Source organism: Lepidochelys olivacea, assembly GCF_965140295.1.
Source record: "Lepidochelys olivacea isolate rLepOli2 genome assembly, chromosome: 12".
NCBI classification, from domain to species: Eukaryota; Metazoa; Chordata; order Testudines; family Cheloniidae; genus Lepidochelys; species Lepidochelys olivacea.
In genome coordinates, this window is record NC_140422.1 from 1,460,067 (window position 1) to 1,487,222 (window position 27,156).

At 44.8% G+C, this 27,156-nt stretch overlaps 1 protein-coding gene across 1 annotated transcript in view; it reads left to right on the top strand.

The window, feature by feature from the left end:
* GLG1 (golgi glycoprotein 1) overlaps positions 1-27,156 on the top strand; it is a 176,766-nt gene that overhangs the window by 80,432 nt on the left and 69,178 nt on the right. The window contains exons 2-4 of the mRNA XM_084644808.1: positions 825-857; positions 8,543-8,629; positions 15,856-16,071. Coding sequence (XP_084500934.1) covers positions 825-857; positions 8,543-8,629; positions 15,856-16,071 — 336 coding nt within the window. The remainder of the gene's footprint in view (positions 1-824; positions 858-8,542; positions 8,630-15,855; positions 16,072-27,156) is intronic.

Here is a 27,156-nt window from a genome sequence, read left to right on the forward strand (position 1 = left end):
CACAGCAGAAGACTGACCACAAAGTATTAGGAAAGCCAAATTTTCATTTTTTAAGTGATGAGTATTTTTAATAAAAAGTTGTCTAAATCTCTCAGGTGAGTGTCCAGACCTTACAGCACCTGTAGGTATAATGTCACACAGGAACTGAGCCCTAATCCTATGCAGATTTGAACCTAAACTGGTGAGATTGAAGATCATTTGGTACAGTCATAAAAACAAATAACCAAAGCAACTGAGATGATTTCTGGGTTTGCTCTCTCGTCCTTGCAAATTCTTTTGCTTACCAGACACATTAGATCAGCCCTGCCCACCTTAGGGAAATTACAGTGCTAGCCTCCATCCTTCTGTGAAGAAACTCTGTCCTTGTCTAAAAGATTTGATGGCAGGTTTAATTGAGGGTATTCTGGCTCTTGCTTTTCAATTAGTTCAGTCTAAAACTGATCTATTTTGGTTCCAGCCATTGCTGAATAATTAAGATGAGACTAGAGAGGGGGAAACTTAACCTGTAAATCAGACTTTAGTGGTTAGAAGCAGATGTAACTTTAAAATACTGTAAATTTGACATTTCCATGTTTTAATATTTCAATTTGGAACACACGAGCTGCAATGTGAGAAAGTTGTGAACTGGCTCTTATATCCTTTAACAAAGCTGACTGTCCAATCTTCAGGTTATCACAAAGCTGGGAAATGTTTTGAAAATGCAAATTTGTATTCTTAATGTTTTTGCGGTATTTTGAAGATTTAACATCCTCATGCTTTAGCATATGTTAACCAGTTCACATTAGATCTGGACTAAAGCTCCTTTCTTTCTTTCTTTCTTTCAGCCGGACAATGAAATCTCTTCAGACTGCAACCATGTAAGTATCAGTTGATTTTCTTTGCTCTCTAGCTAGCTGTAGCATTTGAAACTTATTTCCTGCAGCAACCCCTGGCTATTTTGCAGAGACAGAAAACAACACTTTCCACAAGCTGTGATGTTTTCTGTGCCAATATGAGTTCCTGGGCTGACTCCCAGCAAGGGAACATGGAGCCAGTTTCTTTACCACTACACACCATCTCATTTAGGCTTTCTAAATTCAGATTTGCAGTAGGAAGGTGCTGAATGCTTAACTCTAAGTCTTCAGCTGTGGATCACTTGGGTTAAGCTAGGAGTGTCCAAAATTTCCAGAGTTCTCAATGTGACCTCCTCTTTCATGGAGATTGCAAGTCTCAGTATGCAATGGTCAGTCCTCTCTGGAGGTGAGTTCTTTGGCTCAAAATGGAGTATTGCATGCTGAGACCTGTAGTCTATGAACTGTATCTTTGTTAAAGGTGTAAGTAGTTAAAATCTTTTCCGTCCTATGCATAAGTGTGGCCCTTAAACTCCTGGGAATGCTAGGATGGCCCTCAGTTGGGTAAAGACTGAAAATCCCTGATTTAAATTGTGTGGTCTATTCAACAGCAGGTCCCCTCTGTGTAAGCTGGATCATGGAGATTTTCACGAACCATAAAAGGTAGAAAGAAACCAAAGACATTGACATATTTGTCTTGACAAAGAGCACAGAGTTGCCAAATTAGCTCAGAAGGTAATTGTGACAGTTCCCAGGGCTGTGGGCACCTCTGCCTTTAACATGAGGAAGCCTTGTCTATGCCTTCCGCGGATCGGTTTCCAACTCCACTGGCCACAGGCAATAAAGGCCCCGCTGTCACTCTGCAAGTTAGCGACAGGCACACTCCAACTCTTGAGCTGTCCGAGAGTCTCCCAGGAGTGTCATAGAATCATAGAATATTAGGATTGGAAGAGACCTCAGGAGGTCATCAAGTCCAACCCCCTGCTCAAAGCAAGACCAATCCCCAACTAAATCATCCCAGCAGGGCTTTGTCAAGCCGGGCCTTAAAACCTCTAAGGATGGAGATCTCACCGCCTCCCTAGGTAACTCATTCCAGTGCTTCACCACCCTCCTAGTGAAGTAGTGTTTCCTAATATCCAACCTAGACCTCCCCCATTGCAACTTGAGAACATTTCTTCTTGTTCTGTCTTCTGCTACCACTGAGAACAGTCTAGCTCCATCCTCTCTGGAAGCCCCATTCAGGTAGTTGAAGGCTGCTATCAAATCCCCCCTCATTGTTCTCTTCTACAGACTAAATAATCCCAGTTCCCTCAGCCTCTCCTCGTAAGTCATGTGCCCCAGCCTCCTAATTATCATCATTGCCCTCCACTGGATTTTTTCCAATTTGTCCACATCCCTTTAGTAGTGGGGGAACCAAAACTGGATGCACTACTCCAGGTGTGGCCTCACCAGTGCCAAATAGAGGGGGATAATCACTTCCCTTGATCTGCTGGCAATGCTCCTACTAATACAGCACAATATGCCATCGCCCTTCTTGGCAACAAGGGCGCTCTGTTGACTCATATACAGCTTCTTGTCCACTGTAATCCCCAGGTCCTTTTCTGCAGAACTGCTGCTTAGCCAGTCAGTCCCTAGTCTGTAGCGATGCGTGGGATTCTTCCTTCCTAAGTGCAGGACTCTGCACTTGTCCTTGTTGAACCTCATCAGATTTCTTTTGGCCCAATCCTCCAATTCGTCTAGGTCACTCTGGACCTTCTCCCTACCCTCCATCATATCTACCTCTCCCCCCAGCTTAATGTGATCTGTGAATGTGCTAAGGGTGCAATTAATCCCATCATCCAGATGATTGATAAAGATGTTGAACAAAACCGACCCCTGGGGCACCCCGCTTGATACTGGCTGCCAACTAGAATCAAGCCATTGATCACTATCCATTGAGCCTGATAATCTAGCCAACTTTCTATCTACCTTATAGTCCATTCATCCAGCCCATACTTTTTTAACTTGCTGGCAAGAATTCTGTGGGAGACCGTATCAAAAGCTTTGCTAAAGTCAAGATAGATCACATCCACCACTTTCCCCATATCCACAGAGCCGGTTATCTCATCATAGAAGGCAATCAGGGTGGTCAGACATGACTTGCCCTTGGTGAATCCATATTGACTGTTCCTAATCACCTTCCTCTCCTCCAAGTATTTCAAAATGGATTTCCTGAGGACCTGCTCCATGATTTTGCTGAGGACTGAAGAGAGGCTGGCTGGTCTGTAGTTCCCCGGGTTCTCTTTTTTCACTTTTTAAAATATGGGCACTATATTTGCCTTTTTCCAATCATCCGGGACCTCCCCCGATGGCCACGAATTTTTAGAGATAATGGCCAGTGGATCTGCCGTCACATCAGCCAACTCCCTCAGCACCTTTGGATGCATTAGATCTGGATCCATGGACTTGTGTATGTCCAGCTTTTCTAAATAGTCCTTAACCTGTTCTTCACTACTGAGGGCTGGTCACCTCCTCCCCATGCTGTGTTGCCCAGTGCAGCAGTCTGGGAGCTGCCCTTGTCTGTGAAGACGGAGGCAAAAAAAGCATTGTGTACCTCAGCTTTTTCCATGTCATCTTTCACTACGTTGCCTCCCCCATTCAGTAAGGGTCCCACACTTTCCCTGACCACCACCTTGTTGCCAACATACCTGTAGAAACCCTTCTTGTTACCCTTCACATCCCTTGCTAGCTGCAGCTCCAGTTGTGACTTGGTCTTCCTGATTACACCCCTGCATGCTCTCGCAATATTTGTATACTCCTTCCTAGTCATCTGTCCAACTTTCCACTTCTTGTAAGCTTCCTTTTTTGAGTTTAAGCTCACCAAAGATTTCACTGTTAAGCCAAGCTGGTCGCCTGCCATATTTGCTATTCTTTTCTGCACTTTGGGATGGTTTGTTCCTGTGCCCTCAATAGGGCTTCTTTAAAATACAGCCAGGTCTCCTGGACTCCTTGCTCCCTCATATTAGCCCCCTGGGGGATCCTGCTCATCAGTTCCCTAACGGAGTCTGTCTGCTTTTCTGAAGTCCGGGGTCTGTATTTTGCTACTTTCCTTTCTTCCTTTTTTTAGGATCCTGAACTCAACCATCTCATAGTCACTGCTGCCTCAGTTGCCACCGACTTCTACTTCCTCTACCAATTTTTCCCTGTTTGTAAGCAGCAGATCAAGAAGAGCACGGCCCCTAGTCGGCTCTTCCAGCACTTGTACCAGGAAGTTGTCCCCAACACTCCCTGGATTGTCTGTGTACTTCTGTATTGCTCTCTGGTCCCTCGTCCACTGAGCTCGCAGTATTCACAGAGTTGCTGCTTCCAAAGACACAGTACATCCCCATCTTACCAGTTCCTCCTCTGATCACTACTCTACTTAACACATAGCACTTAGATTTGTTTGTATTGAAAACAACAAAGCTTCAAGGTATGTTTGGCAGGGTGTTGTGGTGGTTATTTAGCAAAGCATAGCGATTCAAGAAGTAGCAAGTAGAAGATTTGGAAATGGTTACATATAAAATAATATAACATGCATTCTAGAGCGTCAACTTAATTAACAAGGTATTCATGTCTTGTAGAGTATTGCTCACCCCAAATCCTTGCCAGGCTTTACAGCCAGAGTGGCTGTGGCCCTTCTTTCATGAGACACATGCTGTCACATTGCCTGCTAGCTGAAGGATTCCATGTGCCCCTTTGCACTCATTGTGCCATCAGCCAGTTGACACCCGAGGTTCACTGGGTCACAGGAATATTCTGAAGAGTACTGTACTCTTGCACTTAATGCTCTTAGCCTTAGAAAAATGTGTCTTACACAGTTATCTTCATTCACTAAAAATCTTAGCCACTCACATGGAAACTGCTGTGGCAGCTTGAAAAATAACACAAATCAGTTTGGTTTATTGTTTCTAAAGCTATGGGAAGGTATAGTGTTTGGAGAGAGCTTGGAAGATGCTGCTGGGTCTAGGACAGGTTTTCCTCTGATTACCTTGTTTATCAATGACCAGCTTATCATTATCAAAATTCCAGATCGCCAAGCTGACATTTGAATTTACTGTTGTAGTTTAATAAAATTTGGTAACTTTGCTAGTTTAGTGTTCATTCTTAAATAAAATAATTAGATTAGTTTTTATACAGTACTGAGTGTCTTGGCTAGAATTGTGCAGTGTATTTCTGAGCTCTTAACAAAGCAGATCCAGATGTGGATGAGTTTTAAATATCCTTTAAGAACAAAATGATGGACCAGTACTTGCTGCCTGAAATGGTAGGGGCATTCTCCAAGGGCCTGCTTGGTATTTGTTGACTTCATCCGTCAGGCCTGTCGTGATCTTATAGGTTCATAGATTCTACGGCTAGAAGGGACCAGGCTGACCATCTAGTCTGCCCCCCTGCCAGCACAGGCCAGACAACTGCCCCACAGTCTTCCAGCTTGCACTTTTTCTTCCTGATGTAATAGGCTGTGGAAAGCCCAGGCTCTTGCTGCTACGACCAAGGCTTCAGGTCCAACAACTTCAAATTCCCCATCCCCTACCCCCACCATAAATAAATAAAAAGGAACCAGCTCCTAGTATGTCAGAACTAAAACACTTCCAACAGCCCAGTCTGGATCAACAGCCCATAGCCATTCTATTATGACTGGTGGTGAAAAGAGGACATGGTGCCAAGAGGCCCACTCATCGCAGCCCTCTGCATAGAGCAGGTGATAAAAATACCAAAGGGGTCATGCATAAAAGTATCCCTGCGTGCAGAGGATGTGGGATTGAATATCAAATGTGTTTTGTTTCTGATAATTGATAGTGTTCTCTCTCCCCCTGCTCTGTCCGGAGAGTCCCTCAAATCAGAGTTATGCCTTGGCTCCTACCAGGGAAGTTAAGGCTTTATCCAAACTTCATGTCTGTGGGCAATCCTCCATTTCCTTGGTCTGCAGTCTTTGGTTGCATTCTCACTCAAAAGCATTTGATCCAGTTTATAGGGACTCAGACCTGTGAGCTTCCATCTGAGGGAAAGTCTTTTTGGGAGTCTCCTGTTAAGTCTATTATTCCAGTATCAGTACATTCTTTCTACCTCTAATGTTAACTTCACAGTTCATGGTGGAGATGTGTCCAAAGTCCTTCCCACCACCCATCTTTGGGCTTCTCCCATGCATTAGTGTCAGATGATGGCGGTGTGATGGGTTGGATCAAAGAAACCCCCTTGGAGCTGCCAACTGATGTGCCAAGTCTACTTCTGTCCCTGCCTTCCCCGCCAGCTTGGGACTCCAGAACCCTGCCTGGTTGTGCCAGACACGCTTGCTAGCTACAAACACAGACCCAGGTGTGAGCCACATCCCACAAACTGCAGGCTTAACTGAAAGCAGATTAAGAAGTGTTCCTATGTTTAACACTCAGATGCCCAACTCCCAGTGGGGTCCAAACCCCAAATAAATCCGTTTCATAAATTGTTCATCCTCTATAACACTGAAAGAGATGCACAGTGCCCCCCCCACCCTCCAAAGTATTAATACATACGCTGGGTTAATTAATAAGTAAAAAGTGGTTCCAAGTGATAGCAGACAGAAGAAAGTGAATTACCAAGCAAAATACAATAAAACATGCAAGTCTAAACCTAATACAGTAAGAAGCTGAATACAGATAAAATCTCACCCTCAGAGATGTTCCAATAAGCCTCTTTTACAGACTAGCCGCCTTCTGGTCTGGGTCCAGCAATCACTCACACCCCCATGGTTACTGTCCTTTGTTCCAGTTTCTTTCAGGTATCTTTGGGGTGAAGAGGCTGTCTCTTGAGCAAGCTGAAGACAAAATGGAGGGGTCTCCCAGGGATTTAAATAGACTTTCTCTTGTGGGTGGACACCTCTCTCTCCCCCAATGTAGAATCCAGCTACAAAATGGAGTTTGGGAGTCACTTGGGCAAGTCGGATGTCCATGCATGACTGAGTTCCTTACCAGCCAAGCCTCGTTCCTTGGAAAACTCAGATGTGGATTGGCATTTCCAAGTTCATTGTTGGCTTAAGTGTTTCTTGATTGGGCACTTACTGAGAATAGTCTTTTCTCAGTAAGCTGACCAACTGCCTCACTGAGGCTATTTAAAATTAAACAAGTACATAACCAATACTCATAACTTTGAATACTAAAATGATACATGCATACAAATAGGAGGAATGTATTCAGTAGATCATAATCTTTGCAGAGATATGTTACATGGCATATGTAGCATAAAACATATTCCAGTCATGTCATATTTACATTCGTAAGCATATTTCCATAAAGCATTATGGGGTGCAACGTTACAGTTGGCTCCTTTGGCTTTTTCATATTTTTCCGAAAGACCTAAGCACAAGTCTCCCATCTTTTGCAAAATACCCTGAGGACTTATCATCTCCATGTCTGATCTTTCAAATACTGAAGTTGAGGGAAGAAATGCATAGGACTGTTGTTCCTGTGTCATCTGTAATGCTTCGTATGCTGCTGCCTCTGCCTTCTGAAGACTTTAAACAGAGTTGTCCTACTTAGATGACAGCACGTCTGCTGCTTAATTATTTTTTTAGTTTTTTGGTTTTGTTTTATTAAGTGTTGATGTATAATACAAGTCTGACACAATATTGGCTTGACCCCTTAAGAGATTATTTTGTCACAAGTACAAAATACTTGTTTGAAATAAACATTTTGTGGCTTAAACTCCTATGCTTCTGGAGAGAAGTGCAATAGAATAAGCTAGTAGTGGCAACTGGGATATGAGGCCAGGCTAGCTCTGGCCTGTTGCCAAATTTATTGAATTCTTGTTACCTTGTCTTATATTTCTTCCTTTTAAATTGATCTACTGCTGAGGTGCCAGAGGGCAGCTGGAACAGCCATGTTTATGGAGAGCACAATGTGCTAAAACTGAAATTCATTTTGGATCAGTATAAACAATTAGATCGTATTTAATCAACTAATCCCGGACTCTCTCCTAGGAGGGGCAGTGACCCTCATGCAGGAGTTTGGGTGTTAACTAGCTCTGTTGTACTGCCGAAATGCCATTAGCCTTTTGAAGAGAGAACCCCTAAGTTTTCATGGAGTGCCATCACAACACAATTTGTCCTAGATGTTATCTTTTTAATAGCCTTCTGAAGAGGGAAGTGAATGAGCAGCTGACTGGAATCTCTTTCCAGCCAGGCTGGAGTTAGAACGTTTCTGGCATAATCCAGTTCATGCTGAGGGCATCACTGTGTCTGCATAGAGAATACTATATTGCACAACTAAGCCATACGATTTATACAGAAAGATTAGCGAATTGAATGCATTACTTTGCTAAAAGCTCAACGGGTGTTAACTTAGGAAGTCTTCATTGTCTTATAAACAAAGATCGTGTGATTCAGAAAATAGATTCAATGGTACCTTTCCTTTTAATGACTTGGTTAATGATTATATGTAGAAATTTTGGCTTTGGGAATCATTTGCTTAAAATGTGGGACGGTAGATAGATGACTATATCATGGTGTGATAAATTTAATTGATGGGCTTTTTCTGCATAGTTTTAGATATGACCGAAGAATGAAGCTCATGCATAATGAACCACAGTAACTGTATGTGAAGGAGATTAGATTGCCTCAGTTTCTGTTTTAGTCTGAAGCCAAAAAACATCTGTTTTTATCATCCCTAGGTGCAAAACTTCCAACCCTTTCTATACAAAATCATGCGTTCTCTTTTATTTAGCTGTTGTGGAACTACAAGTTGAACCTGACTACAGACCTGAAGTTTGAATCCGTGGCCAGAGAGGTCTGTAAGTCCACCATAGCAGAGGTGAGGGTGAAGAAAGGGGATTGCTTCATCTGTTTGTTATATTTGTGCGCTCTTCTTACCCCTCTGCCACCAAAGCAAAAACACTTCAAATCTATCTAAAGAGCCCTTAAAGCTTTTCTAGATTGCGGAAAATGAGTGGTATGCTAAAATGTTAGCTAATTAGTAATTAACACAATCTAAACACTGTTTAGAACCTAATATAGAGATATTAAAAAAGGTGTTAGCTGAACCAGTGTAGACAAGCCCTCTCTACGGGGAGATTGAACTGACAATAGACCAAGTCCTCTCTTCCACATTTGGGGTAGGGTCAGGGGTGGGAGAAGAGGGGAGGCAGGTTCCTGGGGATATCATTTGGTATTTGCAAAAATGTGTTTAACTTGAGTGGTGGTAAGTGGTTGGATAGGAGGAATGATGGGAACAGAATAAAGAGAAACAATAAACTAAGAACCCCTCAGTTCCTGCCTGACCTGTCACAGATCCACAGGGTCTGGTCTATGGCCTAGTCCTTTGGAAGTGACCCCTTTCAGTGTGCTGCATCCCAGGGACACCCATTGTTCCATAGGGGTAGGCCCATGGCCTCCAAGACTCTGAAATTGGGCCTTTGGCAATCCCTTTCTCTCTCCATGGCTCCCTGCAATAAATCCAGCCAAAACAATCTCCTGTTGGAGGCTTGTACTGTGCCCCTTCAGGACACAATGTTCTCAGTGTTTGCAGTGACAACAGCAGCATTTTCAAAACAAGGGAACAATTTATTAGTCATCAAGCATACAGAATCTAAAAGTCCTTTAGTTAGCACAGAGACACAAAGGTTAAGACATGGTCCATGCTGGCTCAACTGGTGTAATCAGCCAGCCAAGCTGTTATGGAATCCATTTCTCTGTCTGCTTTTCAGTCCCCAAGGAGAGCTTCTGTCTCCCCACTGTCCCCAAAGGCCAGCCCTTGTCCCAGCCACCTGACACCTTGCCCCTTTTTTCTCTACCTGGGGCCTTTGCTCAGTTTTCCTGTCTAAAAGTGGGGGAAATCTACTTCCTCTTGGTCATTGGTTGCTAACTACAACTGTCCTGTCCATTGGGGTTCCCATTGCTTTTCTGAATTATCCATTGATGTGGGTTGGTTCCCGCCAGTTGTTTAATGACCCATTCATTCCACCCCGTACAGCTCAGTGAGAGAAACCTCAGGTCTCTTAATCTGCCTCCAAGAGCGGATCTGACCCTTTGCACCCCCGGATAGAAATGCAGAGTACATTGGAAAAGTGAGGCACACACAGGAATTATAAAAATATTAAAGATTCCCACTTTGTCACACCTTCCACCAGGTGTTCTGTGCAGGTTGGATTCTTCCATTCTTTACTGAGTACTAACAGCCATACTTAAGGTTGCAACTGAGTTTCTATTACAGACTTCATTTTCCATGTTCCCTTCCCCAGTAAAATCCATGTGTCTTATTGGCATCAAAATTGGTTAGTTAGGTCTGGGACCAAGGTAGAATTTTTGGCGGGGGAGGGATAGCTCAGTGGTTTGAGCATTGGCCTGCTAAACCCAGGGTTGTGAGTTCAATCCTTGAGGGGGCCATTTGGGATCTGGGGCAAAAATTGGGGATTGGTCCTGCTTTGAGCAGGGGGTTGGACTAGATGACCCTCTGAGGTCCCTTCCAACCCTGATATTCTGTGAAATTTGAAGTGATTCAAACCATAGGTTCCTGAATGGTGAACTCTTCTATTTTTAGCTTGCCCTAAGAATTAGTGATCTAGTTTGTGTTGCATTACAAGGCACTGTGCTGTGTTTGGAAGTTTATAGCTCCAAAATGGAAGCAACATCACACATATCTCTACAAGCTGACACTTTGCAGTCAGAGTAAAGCCAAATGCTTTCTATTTTCAGCTCTTTGGTTTCTGTAATAGAGCTGTTGCAGAATTTGTACAACCCAGGCATGTTTGAGAATGCTCCCTTATCACAGCACAGTTAATTTCCCTTTTTATACATTGACTGTCTAGCATTGTTGTAATCATTGCACTATAAATCTTAGATAAAAGCTCCTAAATGTGGTGGGGAAAGACACAGAATTTTAATTGTACACTTATTTCCATAGTCTTCCTCTTATATAATTTTTTAGTGAATAATGATACAAACAGGTGGCATCCTGGTTTTATAAAATTCCAGTTTGATTGTTTTTACAATCATACATGCTACACCTCTTATTGATATTTAATAGCAAAGTAGATGCATGAAACAATCTTTGTTTTACATTGGATAAGGTAGATTATCAATCTGAAATTTTGCAAACTGACAAAAAAAATTTTAAAAGACCACCCTTTAAAATGTTTAAGAATTGAAAAGTCATACCACACCTTCCTACTGGGGGAACATGACTTTAGATTTGTATTTAATACACTACATACCAGTGTGAATTGTCCTGTTCAGTCCTAGACCACATTGGCTACATTTTGATTTTAATATATATATATATATATGTTTTGATTTCAAAAGCCTCTGGGGGAATTAGGCAACCAACTTCCATTGGAAGTCACTAGGAGTTAGGTACTTCCCTTGGTCATTTTTGAAAGTCACACCCTTAAAACTTTTATATTAAAATGGTTAATGCCAGTGTAAAATGGTAGTCAAATTAACAAACAATATTATGGTTGTATAAGCATTTGGCCAGGAGCTTAACCCACAATAACAGTTGGCTTCCTCTAGAGCCAAAAATGGGGTTTCATTAGAAGTGTCCAGAACCAGCAACCTAGTACTTGCTGTGTTCTCTGCACAGATGACTGATCTAGACCCCATCTTTGAAACGGAATTATTTAACTCAAAAGAAATTATGCACTTTGTCTTGTCTTTAGTGATCTCACCCAACAACTGTTATAACTGTAATTTTTCTAGGGATTATATAGGTTAAAATGTTGAAATTGCACTATATTTTGAATGTTCGATAATTTGATTAAAACCATTATCCTTACAAATGAGGTTTTTAAATGACCACATGTTATAGTTAGCTGGTATATAGAAAATAATTGATAGATTATCAGGGAAGAAGGAATCATTGTGATCATCTAGACTGACCTCCTACGTACTACAGTCCAAAGAACTTCCCTGAGTTAATTCCTGTTTGACCTGGAGCATATTTTATGTCTAGCTTCAACTACGAGCCATTTGTTGCTGTTTATACCTCCATCTGCTAGATTGAAGAGCTCTTTATTATCAAATTTGTTCCTCTGTGTAGGCACTTGTGTGATCAAGTCACCCCTTAACCTTCTCTTTGATCAACTAAATAGATTAACCTCCCTGAGTCTATCATTATAAGATACATTTTTCAGTCCTTTAATCATTCTCATGGCAATTTATCAACATCCTTCTTAAATTGTGGACACCAGAACAGGATGCACCATTCCAGTAGCAGTTGCACCAGGGAGAAATAGAGGTAATATAAACTCTCTACTCCTACTCAGTAAGTTCTCTGTTTATACATCCAATGATCACATTAGCCCTTTTGGTCATTGTATTACACTAGGAGCTTATGTTGAGCTGATTTATTAACCATGACCCCCAAGTCTCTTTCGAAGTCTGTTTCCCAGGATAGAGACCCCCTTTCTGTAACTCATAGAATCATAGAATATCAGGGTTGGAAGGGACCTCAGGAGGTCATCTAGTCCAGCCCCCTGCTCAAAGCAGGACTAACACCAGCTACATCATGCCAGCCAGGGCTTTGTCAAGCCTGACCTTAAAAACCTCGAAGGAAGGAGATTCCACCACCTTCCTAGGTAGTGCATTCCAGTGTTTCACCACCCTCCTAGTGAAAGTTTTTCCTAATATCCAACCTAAATCTCCCCCACTGCAAATTGAGACCATTACTCCTCGTTCTGTCATCCGCTACCACTGAGAACAGTCTAGCTCCATCCTCTTTGGAACTCCCTTTCAGGTAGTTGAAAGCAGCTATCAAATCCCCCCTCATTCTTCTCTTCTGCAGACTAAACTATCCCAGTTCCCTCAGCCTCTCCTCATAAGTCATATGTTCCAGTCCCCTGATAATTTTTGTTGGGCTCCACTGGACCCTTTCCAATTTTTTCACATCCTTCTTGTAGTGTGGGGCCCAAAACTGGACACTGTACTCCAGATGAGGCCTCACCAATGTCAAATAGAGGGGAGCGATCATGTCCCTCGATCTGCTGGCAATGCCCCTACTTATACATCCCAAAATGCTATTGGCCTTTTTGGCAACAAGGGCACACTGTTGACTCATATCTAGCTTCTCGTCCACTGTAACCCCTAGGTCCTTTTCTGCAGAACTGCTGCCGAGCCATTTGGTCCCTAGTCTGTAGCAGTGCATGGGATTCTTCCGTCCTAAGTGCAGGACTCTACACTTGTCCTTGTTGAACCTCATCAGATTTCTTTTGGCCCTATCCTCTAAGTTGTCTAGGGCCCTCTGTATCCTATCCCTACTCTCCAGCATATCTACCTCTCCTCCCACTTTAGTGTCATCTGCAAACTTGCTGAGGATGCAATCCACGCCATCCTCTAGGTCATTAGTGAAGATATTGAACAAAACCGGCCCCAGGGTCGACTCTTGGGGCACTCCACTTGATAGCAGCTGCCAACTAGACATGGAGCCATTGATCACTACCCATTGAGCCCGACGATCTAGCCAGCTTTCTATCCACCTTATAGTCCATTCATCCAGCCCATACTTCCTTAACTTGCTGGCAAGAATACTGTGCGAGACCATGTCAAAAGCTTTGCTAAAGTCAAGGAATAACAGGTCCCCTGCTTTCCCCTCATCCACAGAGCCAGTTATCTCGTCATAGAAGGCAGTTAAGTTAGCCAGGCATGACTTGCCCTTGGTGAATCCATGCTGACTGTTCCCGATCACTTTCCTATCCTCTAAGTGCTTCAGAATTGATTCCTTGAGGACCTGCTCCATGATTTTTTCCAGGGACTGAGTTGCGGCTGACTGGCCTGTAGTTCCCCGGATGCTGCTCCTTCCCTTTTTTAGAGATGGGCACTACATTAGCCTTTTTCCAGTCGTCCGGGACCTCCCCCGATGGCCATGAGTTTTCAAAGATAATGGCCAATGGCTCTGCAGTCACATCCGCCAAGTCGTTTAGCGCTCTCGGATGCAGCACATCCGGGCCCATGGACTTGTGCTTGTCCAGCTTTTCTAAATAGTCCCAAACCACTTCTTTCTCCACAGAGGGCTGGTCACCTCCTCCCCATGCTGTGCTGCCCAGTGCAGTAGTCTGGGAGCTGACCTTGTTCGTGAAGACAGAGGCAAAAAAAGCATTGAGTACATTAGCTTTTTCCACATCCTCTGTCACTAGGTTGCCTCCCTCACTCAGTAAGGGGCCCACACTTTCCTTGACTTTCTTCTTGTTGCTAACATACCTGAAGAAACTGTGGCCTGTATTCTTTGTTTCTAGATGTATGACTTTAGATTTGGCTGTATTGAATTGAAACAGCTTGGTAAGCAGGGCACAGGCAATCCAGATCGCTCTATCCTCTGATCTGTCCTCTTCATTATTTACCATTCTGCTCCAGTCTGTATCATCTGTAAACTTGATCAATAATGATTTTGTTTTATTACAAGACAAAGCAGAACTCTAATCTTGCTGTTTTTGTTTTGGTGGTTAACTAACATAGAACCAAGAAATGATCTCCCTGGGACCCTACTGGATATGTACTAGGACAAAGTTCGTCCTCTACCTTGGTGGATCTTACGCTTATTGGCGGATTTGCTCGCCTTGGAGCTTCACGGCAGCCCTCAGCTTGGCCATTTTCGTGAACCCACAGTCCAGGTCAACTTCTCCTGTATCTAACTAGGAGTTGGGAGGATTTGGGGGGAATCTGGGCCTGCCCTCTAGTCCAGGTTCCAGCCCAGGGCTCTGTGGAATGCAGCTGTCTAGAGTGCCTCGTGGAACAGCTGTGCAACAGCTACAACTCCTTGGGCTACTTCCCCATGGCCTCCTCCCAACACCTTCTTTATCCTCACCATAGGACCTTCCTCCTGGTGTCTGATAATGCTTGTACACCTCAGTCCTCCAACAGTCCTCATTCTCACTCTGAGCTCCTAGTGCCTCTTGCTCCCAGCTCCTCACATGCACACCACAAACTGAAGTGAGCTCCTTTTTAAACCCAGGTGCCCTGATTAGCCTGCCTTAATTGATTCTAGCAGCTTCTTGATTGGCTGCAGATGTTCTAATCAGCCTGTCTACCTTAATTGTTTCCAGAAAGTTCCTGATTGTTCTGGAACCTTCCCTGTTACCTTACCCAGAGAAAAGGGACCTACTTAACCTGGGGCTAACATATCTGCCTTCTGTCACTCTCCTGTAGCCGTCTGGCCTGACCCTGTCACAGTACCCTCTTGATGATTCCCACATACAATTGCATTTTGAGACTTCAGTCAGGTTTTAATTTATGTAATGTGTTATGTTGATTTTGTTTCTTAAAAAAATGTTGCGCAGTATCAAGTCAAATGCTGTACAGAAACCCTAAGTAAATTACATCGACACTGTTACCTTAGTCAGCCAAACTTGTATACTTATCAGAAAGATATTGTTGTTTGACATGGTCTACCTTACATAAACCTATGTTACTTAGCATTTATTATATTACTCTTCTTTAATTCTTGATTAATTGAGTTCCATATCAGCTCTTTGTTTATGTTGCCTAGGAATGATCTACGGTTGACTGGCCTATAGTTACTCAAGTTGTCCTGTTTACCCTTTCTTCTTATTGGCACAAGATTAGCTTTCTTGCAGTTCTCTGGAACTTAACTAGTGCTCCAGGGCCTACTGAAAATCAAATTAGCAGTCCAGAGCTGTTTGGCTGGCTCTTTTAAAACTCTCTAGGTATATCTACACAGCATTTTGGAGTGGGAGTGAGCCTGCCAGCCCAGGTCAACAGATTCGGGCTAGTGCTCTAAGTATAGCTGTATAGACAGCATTCTGAATTTGTGGTTTGGGCTCTGAAGCTCACCTCCCACACTAGTGTTCAGAGCATGAGTTTCAGCCTGAGCCATAGCTTCAAAATGCTGTATACACAGTTATTTAGTGCTAGCATGAGCCCCACTAGCCTAGTCTATTGCCTTGGGTTGGGAGTCTCACTACTGCTTGGCCCAAACTGCTGTGTAGACATAACTTGCATCACAGCGTATGTGCACCTGCTGATCTAAAAATGTCTACCTTTAGTAGCTGCTCCTACTAAATAATTGAACACAACTCTTTCTCTGAACAGATTAAAGAATGTGCAGATGAGTTATCTGGGAAAGGCTACTTGGTGTCCTGTTTGGTGGACCATAGAGGTAACATCACTGAATACCAGTGTCACCAGTATATCACCAAAATGACAGCCATCATCTTCAGTGATTACCGTCTGATCTGTGGCTTCATGGATGATTGCAAGAACGATATTAACGCCCTCAAATGTGGCAGCATTCGACCTGGAGAAAAGGTATCCACAGGACAGGTGGATGGGAAGTGGGTTTATAAAGATGACACTCAGGGAAATTGGATGCTATTGTGGGACTTGTATGTACACCAGACTTAAATACAATGACTGAAAACCAGCAAAAGAGACACAAGGTATCAAAAAAGGTGATGTGTCCGTGCTTGCAGTGATTACCTTTTTAACAAGTTGTCTCGATTATTGTTAGTGCTTGAAGTTCTTTACTGACATACTAGGAAAAATCCTGTTGTACTTGCTCCCAAATCAGATGTGATTGATTTGTCTCCACTCCCACCAGACCCCCAACACAATTTAAAATAGTAAACAAATTTATGTCGTGGATCACACTTATGTGACTTTTGCTTTATATGGTGAATCTTAGTCACGATTAACTAGACCTGTCTCTAGACAAATTTCTCTGTGCCTTGATGCATATTGTCAAATCTGACCTGGGAAAGCCTTTAGTATAGGGGAGGCTGCTCTTGTGGCCTGCCCAACCTATCCCTCCTTTCTCAGGGAGTGTAAATTTGATACAAGACAAAGCAGAACTCAGATCTTGCTGTGCAGATGTCTTCATGGGCCTTCGTTAGTGTTTTTTTGCAACATGCCATTTGCTGCAAGAAGAAAGAGAACGTTTGGTAGAAAGGTTCTTTGGAACCTCTGGTGTATTTGTTAAGTGATGTTGTTCACTAGCAGTGTACTGTTTTTATGAATTAAGAAATCCACTTGTGCTTTCATCCTCCATTGGTTAATTTCAGGGCTGTTAAAATGGACTGTGCTGCCCCTGTTAATGCCTCCTTCATTCTGTTATGATAAAAGAGCTGCGCATATCAGTTTGAGTGTTTTAATGTTTGTTCCTGATCGGTTGTTCAGTCCTGATCACATCTTCCAGCTCTTGCAGCAACCCGTCTGACTGCACAGCATCACGTTTCACTGGAAGTGTGGGGAAATAGCCAGTTTAGACAAGCTATATCCATTTCAGCTCTGATTGTGCATTAATGAACCATTTAAAGATGCCAGAGAAGTTTGTGGTAGGATACTGGAGGAAGGATTTCTAGGTACTACTTCCCCTTTCCTATTTCAGTGGCGCTTATGTAATCAGCATTATGGTACTGTATGTATCAGTGGACTCTTACTTTGTGGGTAAGTTGATGACAAGGGATAAAGTTAAACTTAACTAAACTTTCTACAGTGCTTTGAAATTCAAAGTCCTTAACTTGGATTACATTGCTAGAGGTTGAATCGACCACTCCTGGAACAGTGAAAAGGTGCTGTCCTAGAAAATAGAGCAATTTCTTGGTGGAGATGCAGATGTGGTGCTTTGCTGCTCCAGTGAGACCTCACTGGCCTTAGCAGATCCTTTACTGTGCAGCATCTAAAATTGCAATGCAAGTGCGGATAGGAAGGTTGTCTAACTGAACAGCAGGAAGTGCAAGTATGTACTGCTTAGATCAGCTTGTTCTGTGGCTGTTCCTAGTCTGGGGAAATGAGTGAAACTGGCAGGCCCCTAGAGCTTTGAATTGGTAATTGTCTTTGAGTACTTTTCAGCAACCTTGATTTCTCTGTAAAATGAAACATGTCTTTGTCCTTTTAAACTGGAAGGTCTTTGGGACAGAGACTTAAATCACAAGTATGGTATTGGTCCCCTATACTGAGTTGGGCGCTTAACTGTCGCTTGACCAAATTAAAATATTTATAGAACCAGTGAAAGAACCTAGTTGAAAGGAAGAATAATAGGTATGCTGAAATCACTGATATCTAGGGCATATCTCTTGCTTGAGGTAGTCACCTCTGATTTCACACCTAACTGTGAAACCCATGTCTAGGCCTGCTCTAGTGGCTGGTAAACATAAATTGCCTTTGCTACCAGGTAATCTGGTAACTCAAGTGGCAGAAGTGTGCTATGGACATAAAAGTCCTGACCCTGCTGATAAACTTTCATAGAATCATAGAATATCAGGGTTGGAAGGGACCTCAGGAGATCATCTAGTCCAACCCCCTGCTCAAAAGCAGGACCCATCCCCAATTAAATCATCCCAGCCAGGGCTTTGTCAAGCCTGACCTTAAAAACTTCTAAGGAAGGAGATTCCACCACCTCCCTAGGCAACGCATTCCAGTGTTTCACCACCCTCCTAGTGAAAACGTTTTTCCTAATATCCAACCTAAACCTCCCCCACTGCAACTTGAGACCATTACTCCTTGTCCTGTCCTCTTCCACCACTGAGAATAGTCTAGAACCATCCTCTCTGGAACTACCTCTCAGGTAGCTGAAAGCAGCTATCAAATCCCCCCTCATTCTTCTCTTCCGCAGACTAAACAATCCCAGTTCCCTCAGCCTCTCCTCATAAGTCATGTGTTCCAGACCCCTAATCATTTTTGTTGCCCTTCGCTGGACTCTCTCCAATTTATCCACATCCTTCTTGTAGTGTGGGGCCCAAAACTGGACACAGTACTCCAGATGAGGCCTCACCAATGTCCAATAGAGGGGGATGATCACGTCCCTCGATCTGCTCGCTATGCCCCTACTTATACATCCCAAAATGCCATTGGCCTTCTTGGCAACAAGGGCACACTGCTGACTCATATCCAACTTCTCGTCCACTGTCACCCCTAGGTCCTTTTCCGCAGAACTGCTGCCGAGCCATTCGGTCCCTAGTCTGTAGCTGTGCATTGGGTTCTTCCGTCCTAAGTGCAGGACCCTGCACTTATCCTTATTGAACCTCCATCAGATTTCTTTTGGCCCAATCCTCCAATTTGTCTAGGTCCCTCTGTATCCTATCCCTGCCCTCCAACGTATCTACCACTCCTCCCAGTTTAGTATCATCCGCAAATTGCTGAGAGTGCAATCCACACCATCCTCCAGATCATTTATGAAGATATTGAACAAAACCGGCCCCAGGACCGACCCCTGGGGCACTCCACTTGACACCGGCTGCCAACTAGACATGGAACCATTCATCGCTACCCGTTGAGCCCGACAATCTAGCCAACTTTCTACCCACCTTATAGTGCATTCATCCAGCCCATACTTCTTTAACTTGCTGACAAGAATACTGTGGGAGACCGTGTCAAAAGCTTTGCTAAAGTCAAGAAACAATACATCCACTGCTTTCCCTTCATCCACAGAACCAGTAATCTCCTCATAAAAGGCGATTAGATTAGTCAGGCATGACCTTCCCTTGGTGAATCCATGCTGACTGTTCCTGATCACTTTCCTCTCATGTAAGTGCTTCAGGATTGATTCTTTGAGGACCTGCTCCATGATTTTTCCGGGGACTGAAGTGAGGCTGACTGGCCTGTAGTTCCCAGGATCCTCCTTCTTCCCTTTTTTAAAGATTGGCACTACATTAGCCTTTTTCCAGTCATCCGGGACTTCCCCCGTTCACCACGAGTTTTCAAAGATAATGGCCAATGGCTCTGCAATCACAGCCGCCAGTTCCTTTAGCACTCTCGGATGCAACTCATCCGGCCCCATGGACTTGTGCACGTCCAGCTTTTCTAAATAGTCCCTAACCACCTCTTTCTCCACAGAGGGCTGGCCATCTATTCCCCATGTTGTGATGCCCAGCACAGCAGTCTGGGAGCTTTGTGGAGGTCAGTCTGATTCCACATGGTGGAATTTGTTTTTACATATCCTTTTTTCAGTAAGACAGTAAATTTCATATAAAAATACATGAAAAAGAACATTGATTACAAAATCAAGAGTTTAGGGAACACCAAAATTCAGGCTGCCTCTGCAATCATAACTCGCCCCACTTGTGCATGTGCATTATGATAAACTTTTAGTTATATGATCACATACAATTTTTTTCCCCAAGACGTCTGCTTTCATTCAGTGCAAGGATAAACAGTGCTCTGGGAACAAATCAGGGTTGTGTAGTGATTAAGTCTGTAGGATTTCTGCTTTGTTTGTTGCAGAAGATGAAAGGTACCATGAATGAGACAGGGTTGCAGGAAGAGAAAAGATGGGCTTGTGCATAAAGCAGTCAAAAGCCACCTTGGAGAACTGGATTCTAAGGGAAGGTCTACACTACCGTGGGAGTCGATGGTCTGAGATAGATCCACTGGTGGTCGATTTAGCGGGTCTACTAAAGACCCGCCAAATCTACTGCAGATCGCTCTCCAGTCGACCCCTGTACTCTTCCCCAAACGAGAAGAGTATGTAAGTCGACAGGAGATTTTCTCCCATCAGCCCCCGGCTGTGTAGACCCCAGAGTAACTCGACCTAATGTACGTCAACTCCAACTACGTTGTTCCCATAGCTAGGGTTGCGTAGCATGGGTCGACTTACTGCGGTAGAGTAGGCATAGCTTAACCTTGCCTCTACTAGAGGTCTTATGTGATGTTGGCCAAAGCAAGTCACTAAACCAAACTTTCCATAGGTGGCCACTCATTTTTGGGTGCATAACCTGAAATGTATTGGGACCCAACGTGCAGAAGTGTGCTGAGCGCTCATAACAAGATGGGTCACATGACTTTTTTCTGTTGTCAGCAGCTGACCTGCCATGACACTTGCAGCGACAGACAGCTGTTCTACTACTGTGGAAGTTGCTTTAAGTGGCTACATGAGGAGTATTCCCTCTTCCGGCACTGTTTAGGGGAAACCTAATCTCCTTTAGTGCCTCCATAGATTCTTGTTCACACTTTACCTCATAATGCCCAGGATTCTAGGAGTTGCCTGTTTAATATCTGCAGTCTAGCGCTTGTCTCTCTTCATCTGACCATGCCTCAGTGAATTGATGTGACTATGGTTTAATACACAGCCTCTGTACACCCGAGCTGTGAGACTGAACAGCTGTCTAGCCCTTATTTTTCTGGAGATGAACGCCATGGGACCACTAGGCCTCTTCACGTCAGGCTACTGCCAAATATTTGCCCATTCATAACTTTATTATAAGTGATTGGGATAAACTGGCTTCCCTTTTCTTCACTTGATTTGCATTACAGCAGAACTTCTAGGGCTAAGGCCATATCTACACTGCGGGTGCTACCCCTGCGCCGCTCGGACCCTGCAGCAGTGCCGTAGGCGCAGAGCGAAGACCAGGGCTTCTTCCAACAACTTTTCTGGTGGTCTCAATGCGGCCACCAACTCTGCCCGGTGGCTGCACTGACACTTTTTCCTAAAAGACTTAATTAACTTTAGGAAAAACAAATAAATATGCACATACACATGTCCAAATCAGTGTAATCTCTTCATGTAGAGGTTTTTTGCAGACTCAATAATAAAAATAATGCTGTGAAAAGTGATATTTGTATGTTAGCACTTTTTACAGCATACTTAGGAGCTACCTGGGAGGTTGTGAAAATAAGTGATATTAACAAACATAAAAGTATCACTTTTCACAGCCTCACAGCTAGCTAGTAAGTCTGCTGTGAGAAGTGATACTTGCATGTTTGTTAATATCGCTTCTCTCAGCAAGCCCCAGGACCCATTAAGCTCCAGATGGGGAGGTCAGAAGGGGAGGCAGTGGGGGCCAAGGGCAATGAGGAAAGGGGGTTGGGGGAGGCAGCAGGGGCCGGGGCAATGGAAGTGGGTAGTGAGCCCGGCTGCTGCATGGCCGGAACCAGGGGTTGGTGGCTGTGGCGGGGGAGCAGTGCCCGCAGCCAGAACTTTGGGCAGAAACTGCATGCTAAGAGCCAGGGGTTGGAGCCCGCTGCCACACAGCCGGAGCGTGGCCATAGCCGAGGGTCAGCACTGTCACTGTGCAGCAACTGGAGGCAGTGCTTGCTGCTAGGGCCAGGGGTCAGCACCCCGGGACAGCCCCTGCTGCCGCTTAGCTGAAGCCCAGGACAAGCGCTGGGGATCAGCGCTTGCTGCCGTGCAGCTTGGGTCTTGGCACCAGGGACCGGAGCAGCGCGGCCGGAGCTGGGAGTTGGCACCCAAAGCCATACAGCCGAGACTGGGGGGGTCAGTGCCCGCCCTTGCACAGCCAGAGCCCGGTACCGGAGCCAGAGGCCAGCACCTGGTGCCACATGGTTGGAACTAGGGTCTAGAGGCTGAAGCTCCATGATTGGAGGCCAGGGCTGGGGAGTCAGCATCCGTCACCCCACTGCCAGACCCCTGGGCTGCATGGCCAGGCTTCCGAAGTTCCGCCGCTGGAGCCCACCGCCCAAAACCCTTCCCCCACACCAAGGTAGGTCGAGAACTCATCTAGCTCTTGTAGTGCTGTGCCCTGCCTGTGTCCAGAGCGTGGCGTGTGCAGGAGCAACAGGGAGGGAGGGAGTGGGGCCAATGGTCCCGCGCCCAATTCCCCTCTTCCTCCCCCATTACCTCTCAGGAAATTGTCATAGCCCCACAAAAGGCCCCAGCTGCAATTGAGAAACGCTGGCATGGACCCTTCCTTTCGTGATGGAAGGGTTTTTTCAGTCTCTGGTTAACTACCCTGCACGGAGAGGTGAATTAGGTCAACAGCACATTCTTCTGCTGATCTAGCCGCATGTATACTGAGGGTTAGGTTGGCTTAACTGCAGCTCTCAGAGTTAAGAATTTGTCATTCAATGACAGCAATGTAGCTGGTTTCTCTAAATTTTTAAGTGTAGACCAGGCCAAAGACTCTTTTCCAGCCCTTGTTATTTCACTTTCCTTTTCTGTAAACTGTCTCCTCTGGTTTATGTAGCTTTCTTTCCCGTCCCTTTATCTACTCTCTCTAGTCCATTTTATTCCATCTCGTATAATTTCTTCTGGCTTGTTGCTTGCCTTGTCCTCTATCTACTGGGTTGTATCTCATGCTGTTCTGTTTCTTGTGTGATCAGCAGAGTGCAGTTCATGTTTCCTGATTTCCGACTTCATTTTGCTGCATGTATCAAAAAGGAGTGTACATGGAAAGCAGAAAAGTACCATTGTATCTTACAGCTGTATGCTTGGTCCACTTTCTGCTGACAGTGAGCATACTTATGTCTCCTTTCCTCTCACCTGGATGTTGTGCTGTGTCCTGAGTTTGGTTCCCTGGTGTTTAATCCCTGCTTTCTTTTATACAATAGAAGCTTAATGTGATACTCTTTTCACTGAGAATTGTGGTGGCAGCTGGGCCTTTCTCCTTCAGAACTGTCAGCATAAACCAGCCATTTCTCTGACCTTTGTCTACACACACACGTACACCAATTTAACAAAATGTGTGTGATTCAACCGGTTTAGTTTAAACTGGTGCAAATCTGTACCTAGACGAGGCCTCTAGCTGAGCTGGTTTAGGCATGGTTTTCTTCCCATGGGTATTAAAAGTGACATTTAAAAAAAAAATCTCACTTATCTCAGGGTAGTTTACTTGCTTTGGTTACAGGTAACATTTAAGATTACTTTGAGAGATTAGGGGAATGTAATCTTCCTCATTTTTCTGTTTTTCAAAGAGCTTTGGGCCTAGACAGTGTCACTGTTGTGTAGGTCTTTACAGAGCAGCAGAGTAGAGAAAAATGACGCTAAATAGAAAAATATGATAGTTAAAAAAAGACAATGAGTGAAGGGTTGCATAGTTTCTAGCGCTACTTTTAACTCTTTTTTTAAACTGGCTAGATTTCAAATAGACAGCATCTTTTTAATTTTGGTTTCCACTACAGGCTACTTAAAGCTGCTAAAGTGGGACTTGCAGTAGAACCACTGGGAGAAGATTGGATTTCTGTAGGTTAGTTATTTTGGTTCAGTCGGGTCATCTGTCTGGCTTCTTGTGCTAGCTATTGATTAGTTGCACAGCACTTGGCTTGAACAACAAAGATACCAGTCAGTTTTACTTTCTGGCTTTCCTATACAAGCACAATGCAGGTGTTTCTGCTCCAGCTAGCTAGAGGGGGTTACTGGACAGCAATAGGAAGCACCTAGTCCAGGGGCAGGCAAACTTTTTGATCTGAGGGCCACATCAGGTTTCCAGAATTGTATGGAGGGCTGGTTAGGGGAGGCTGTCTCCCCACAAACAGCCAGACATGGCCTGGCCCCTGCCTCCTATCCGACCCCGGGAGGGGTTGGGGGCTAGCCTCCCGGGCCAGGAGCTATGGGGCCGGGCAGAAGGCTAATGTAGTGGAAAAAGGCTAATGTAGTGCCAATCTTTAAAAAGGGGAAGAAGGAGGATCCTGGGAACTACAGGCCAGTCAGCCTCACCTCAGTCCCTGGAAAAATCATGGAGCAGGTCCTCAAAGAATCAATCCTGAAGCACTTGCATGAGAGGAAAGTGATCAGGAACAGCCAGCATGGATTCACCAAGGGAAGGTCATGCCTGACTAATCTAATCGCCTTTTATGATGAGATTACTGGTTCTGTGGATGAAGGGAAAGCAGTGGATGTATTGTTTCTTGACTTTAGCAAAGCTTTTGACACGGTCTCCCACAGTATTCTTGTCAGCAAGTTAAGGAAGTATGGGCTGGATGAATGCACTATAAGGTGGGTAGAAAGCTGGCTAGATTGTCGGGCTCAACGGGTAGTGATCAATGGCTCCATGTCTAGTTGGCAGCCGGTATCAAGTGGAGTGCCCCAAGGGTCGGTCCTGGTTTTGTTCAATATCTTCATAAATGATCTGGAGGATGGTGTGGATTGTACTCTCACCAAATTTGCGGATGATACTAAACTGGGAGGAGTGGTAGATACACTGGAGGGGAGGGATAGGATACAGAAGGACCTAGACAAATTGGAGGATTGGGCCAAAAGAAATCTGATGAGGTTCAATAAGGATAAGTGCAGGGTCCTGCACTTAGGACGGAAGAACCCAATGCACAGCTACAGACTAGGGACCGAATGGCTCGGCAGCAGTTCTGCGGAAAAGGACCTAGGGGTGACAGTGGACGAGAAGCTGGATATGAGTCAGCAGTGTGCCCTTGTTGCCAAGAAGGCCAATGGCATTTTGGGATGTATAAGTAGGGGCATAGCGAGCAGATCGAGGGACGTGATCGTTCCCCTCTATTGGACATTGGTGAGGCCTCATCTGGAGTACTGTGTCCAGTTTTGGGCCCCACACTACAAGAAGGATGTGGATAAATTGGAGAGAGTCCAGGGAAGGGCAACAAAAATGATTAGGGGTCTGGAACACATGAGTTATGAGGAGAGGCTGAGGGAGCTGGGATTGTTTAGCCTGCAGAAGAGAAGAATGAGGGGGGATTTGATAGCTGCTTTCAACTACCTGAAAGGGGGTTCCAAACAGGATGGCTCTAGACTGTTCTCAATGGTAGCAGATGACAGAACGAGGAGTAATGGTCTCAAGTTGCAGTGGGGGAGGTTTAGATTGGATATTAGGAAAAACTTTTTCACTAAGAGGGTGGTGAAACACTGGAATGCGTTACCTAGGGAGGTGGTGGAATCTCCTTCCTTAGAGGTTTTTAAGGTCAGGCTTGACAAAGCCCTGGCTGGGATGATTTAACTGGGAATTGGTCCTGCTTTGAGCAGGGGGTTGGACTAGATGACCTTCTGGGGTCCCTTCCAACCCTGATATTCTATGCTTCTAAGGGTTCCGTGGGCCGTAGTTTGCCCACCTCTGACCTAGTCCCTGTGTTATCTCAGAACAAGTATTTGCTGCCCCTTTCCCATTGGTGCAGCTTCCCATCTTTACTTTATCTATTTTCTCCCAATATCTGCACTGCTTCCCCCACTCCTTGGTTTCCTTTTGTCTCCTCTTCGTTCCTAGCTCACCCCAGTTCTTCTGCAACTAGAGCAGAGGTGGGCAAACTACAGCCCGCGGGCCACATCTGGCCCGCGGGACCGTCCTGCCCGGCCCTTGAGCTCTCGGCCAGGTAGGCTTGCCCCCAGCCCCTCATCCCCTGCAGCCTCAGCTCGCCATGCTGCCGCAGCAGGGCTATGAACTCCTGCTGGGCAGCGCAGCAGCGTGGCTGGCTCCGACTGGGCAGCTCGACTGTCGGTGCTCTGAGCTGCATGGTAAGGGGGCAGGGCGGCGGGATTGGATAAGGGGCAGGGAGTCCCATGGGGCAGTCAGTGGACAGGGAGCAAGAGGTGGTTGGATGGGGTGGAGGTTCTGGGGAGGGGGCAGTCAGGGGATGGGGAACAGGAGGGGTTGAATAGGCATGGGAGTCCTGGGGGGGGGGGGGGCTGTCAGGGGGCCGGGGTGTGGATAGGCGACAGGGCAGTCAAGGGACAGGGAGCAGGGGAGGTTGGATAGACGGCAGTCAGGGGTCAAGGAGCAGGACGGGTTGGATGGGTTGGGGATTCTAAGGGGGAAAGAAATGGGCGGGAGCGGATGGGGGTGGGGGCCAGGCAGTTTGCGGAGGCACAATCTTCACTTTCCAGTCCTCCATACAGTTTCGGAACCCTGATGTGGCCCTCAGGCCAAAAAGTTTGCTGACCCTTGAACTAGAGCAACAGGAATTTTATGCATAAGTCAAATTTTATTCTTTAGTACCACCCAATGTCCCCCACTCCTTTGGGGTTTTTTGAAAATGAGAGGGAAAAGTAAACACCAACAGGAATTGAACATATAGGTTGAATTTTGCATAGGCCACATTTTATAGAAATCTGTTTTAGGAATGCTTTAGAGCTTTAAAACTATCCTGTGTCTGTCTGGGGGAAAAAAGGTGTTTTAGGCATCAAGTCCAACCAAGATGGCCTTAAAAAGAGGGGAAAATTAAAGTAATACATTTCAAAACATTTCTAAAAAATGCCTTAAATGCCATATTTTAAAATGTCTCAATGCATTCCCTGGGTTGAAATGTTCTATTCCCCCTGGGGAAGATGGTTAGCCCCCTTTTTTCGATGATCTAAAGTTTCCATTTCTAACTTGGCAAGATTTCAAGATATTGGACTATAAATCTGTCTATGCGGGAATGAATTACCTGTCTGTTTTTCCCAATTTGTGGGTAGTGGGAGAGAAGAGGCATATTTTTTAGCATGTTGATATTTTTTTAAATGGCTGGAAGCTGCTGTGTATCCTTTATAATTTTGGAAATAGTTCTGGCAAAGATACATTAGCAAGCAGAGTGCTGGTGTAGGTGTATTTATTCACATGGCTCTGCACTGCAGCTAGAGCTTAATGAATAATGCAGTCATTCTGAACTCATGCCAATAATTTTTTGTCACCTTTCTGTGTGCTTCTGTCAAACTGCATTAAAAGACTATTATGGTTGCATATTTAAGTACACTAGTCAAGAAATGACTCTTCTGCATAG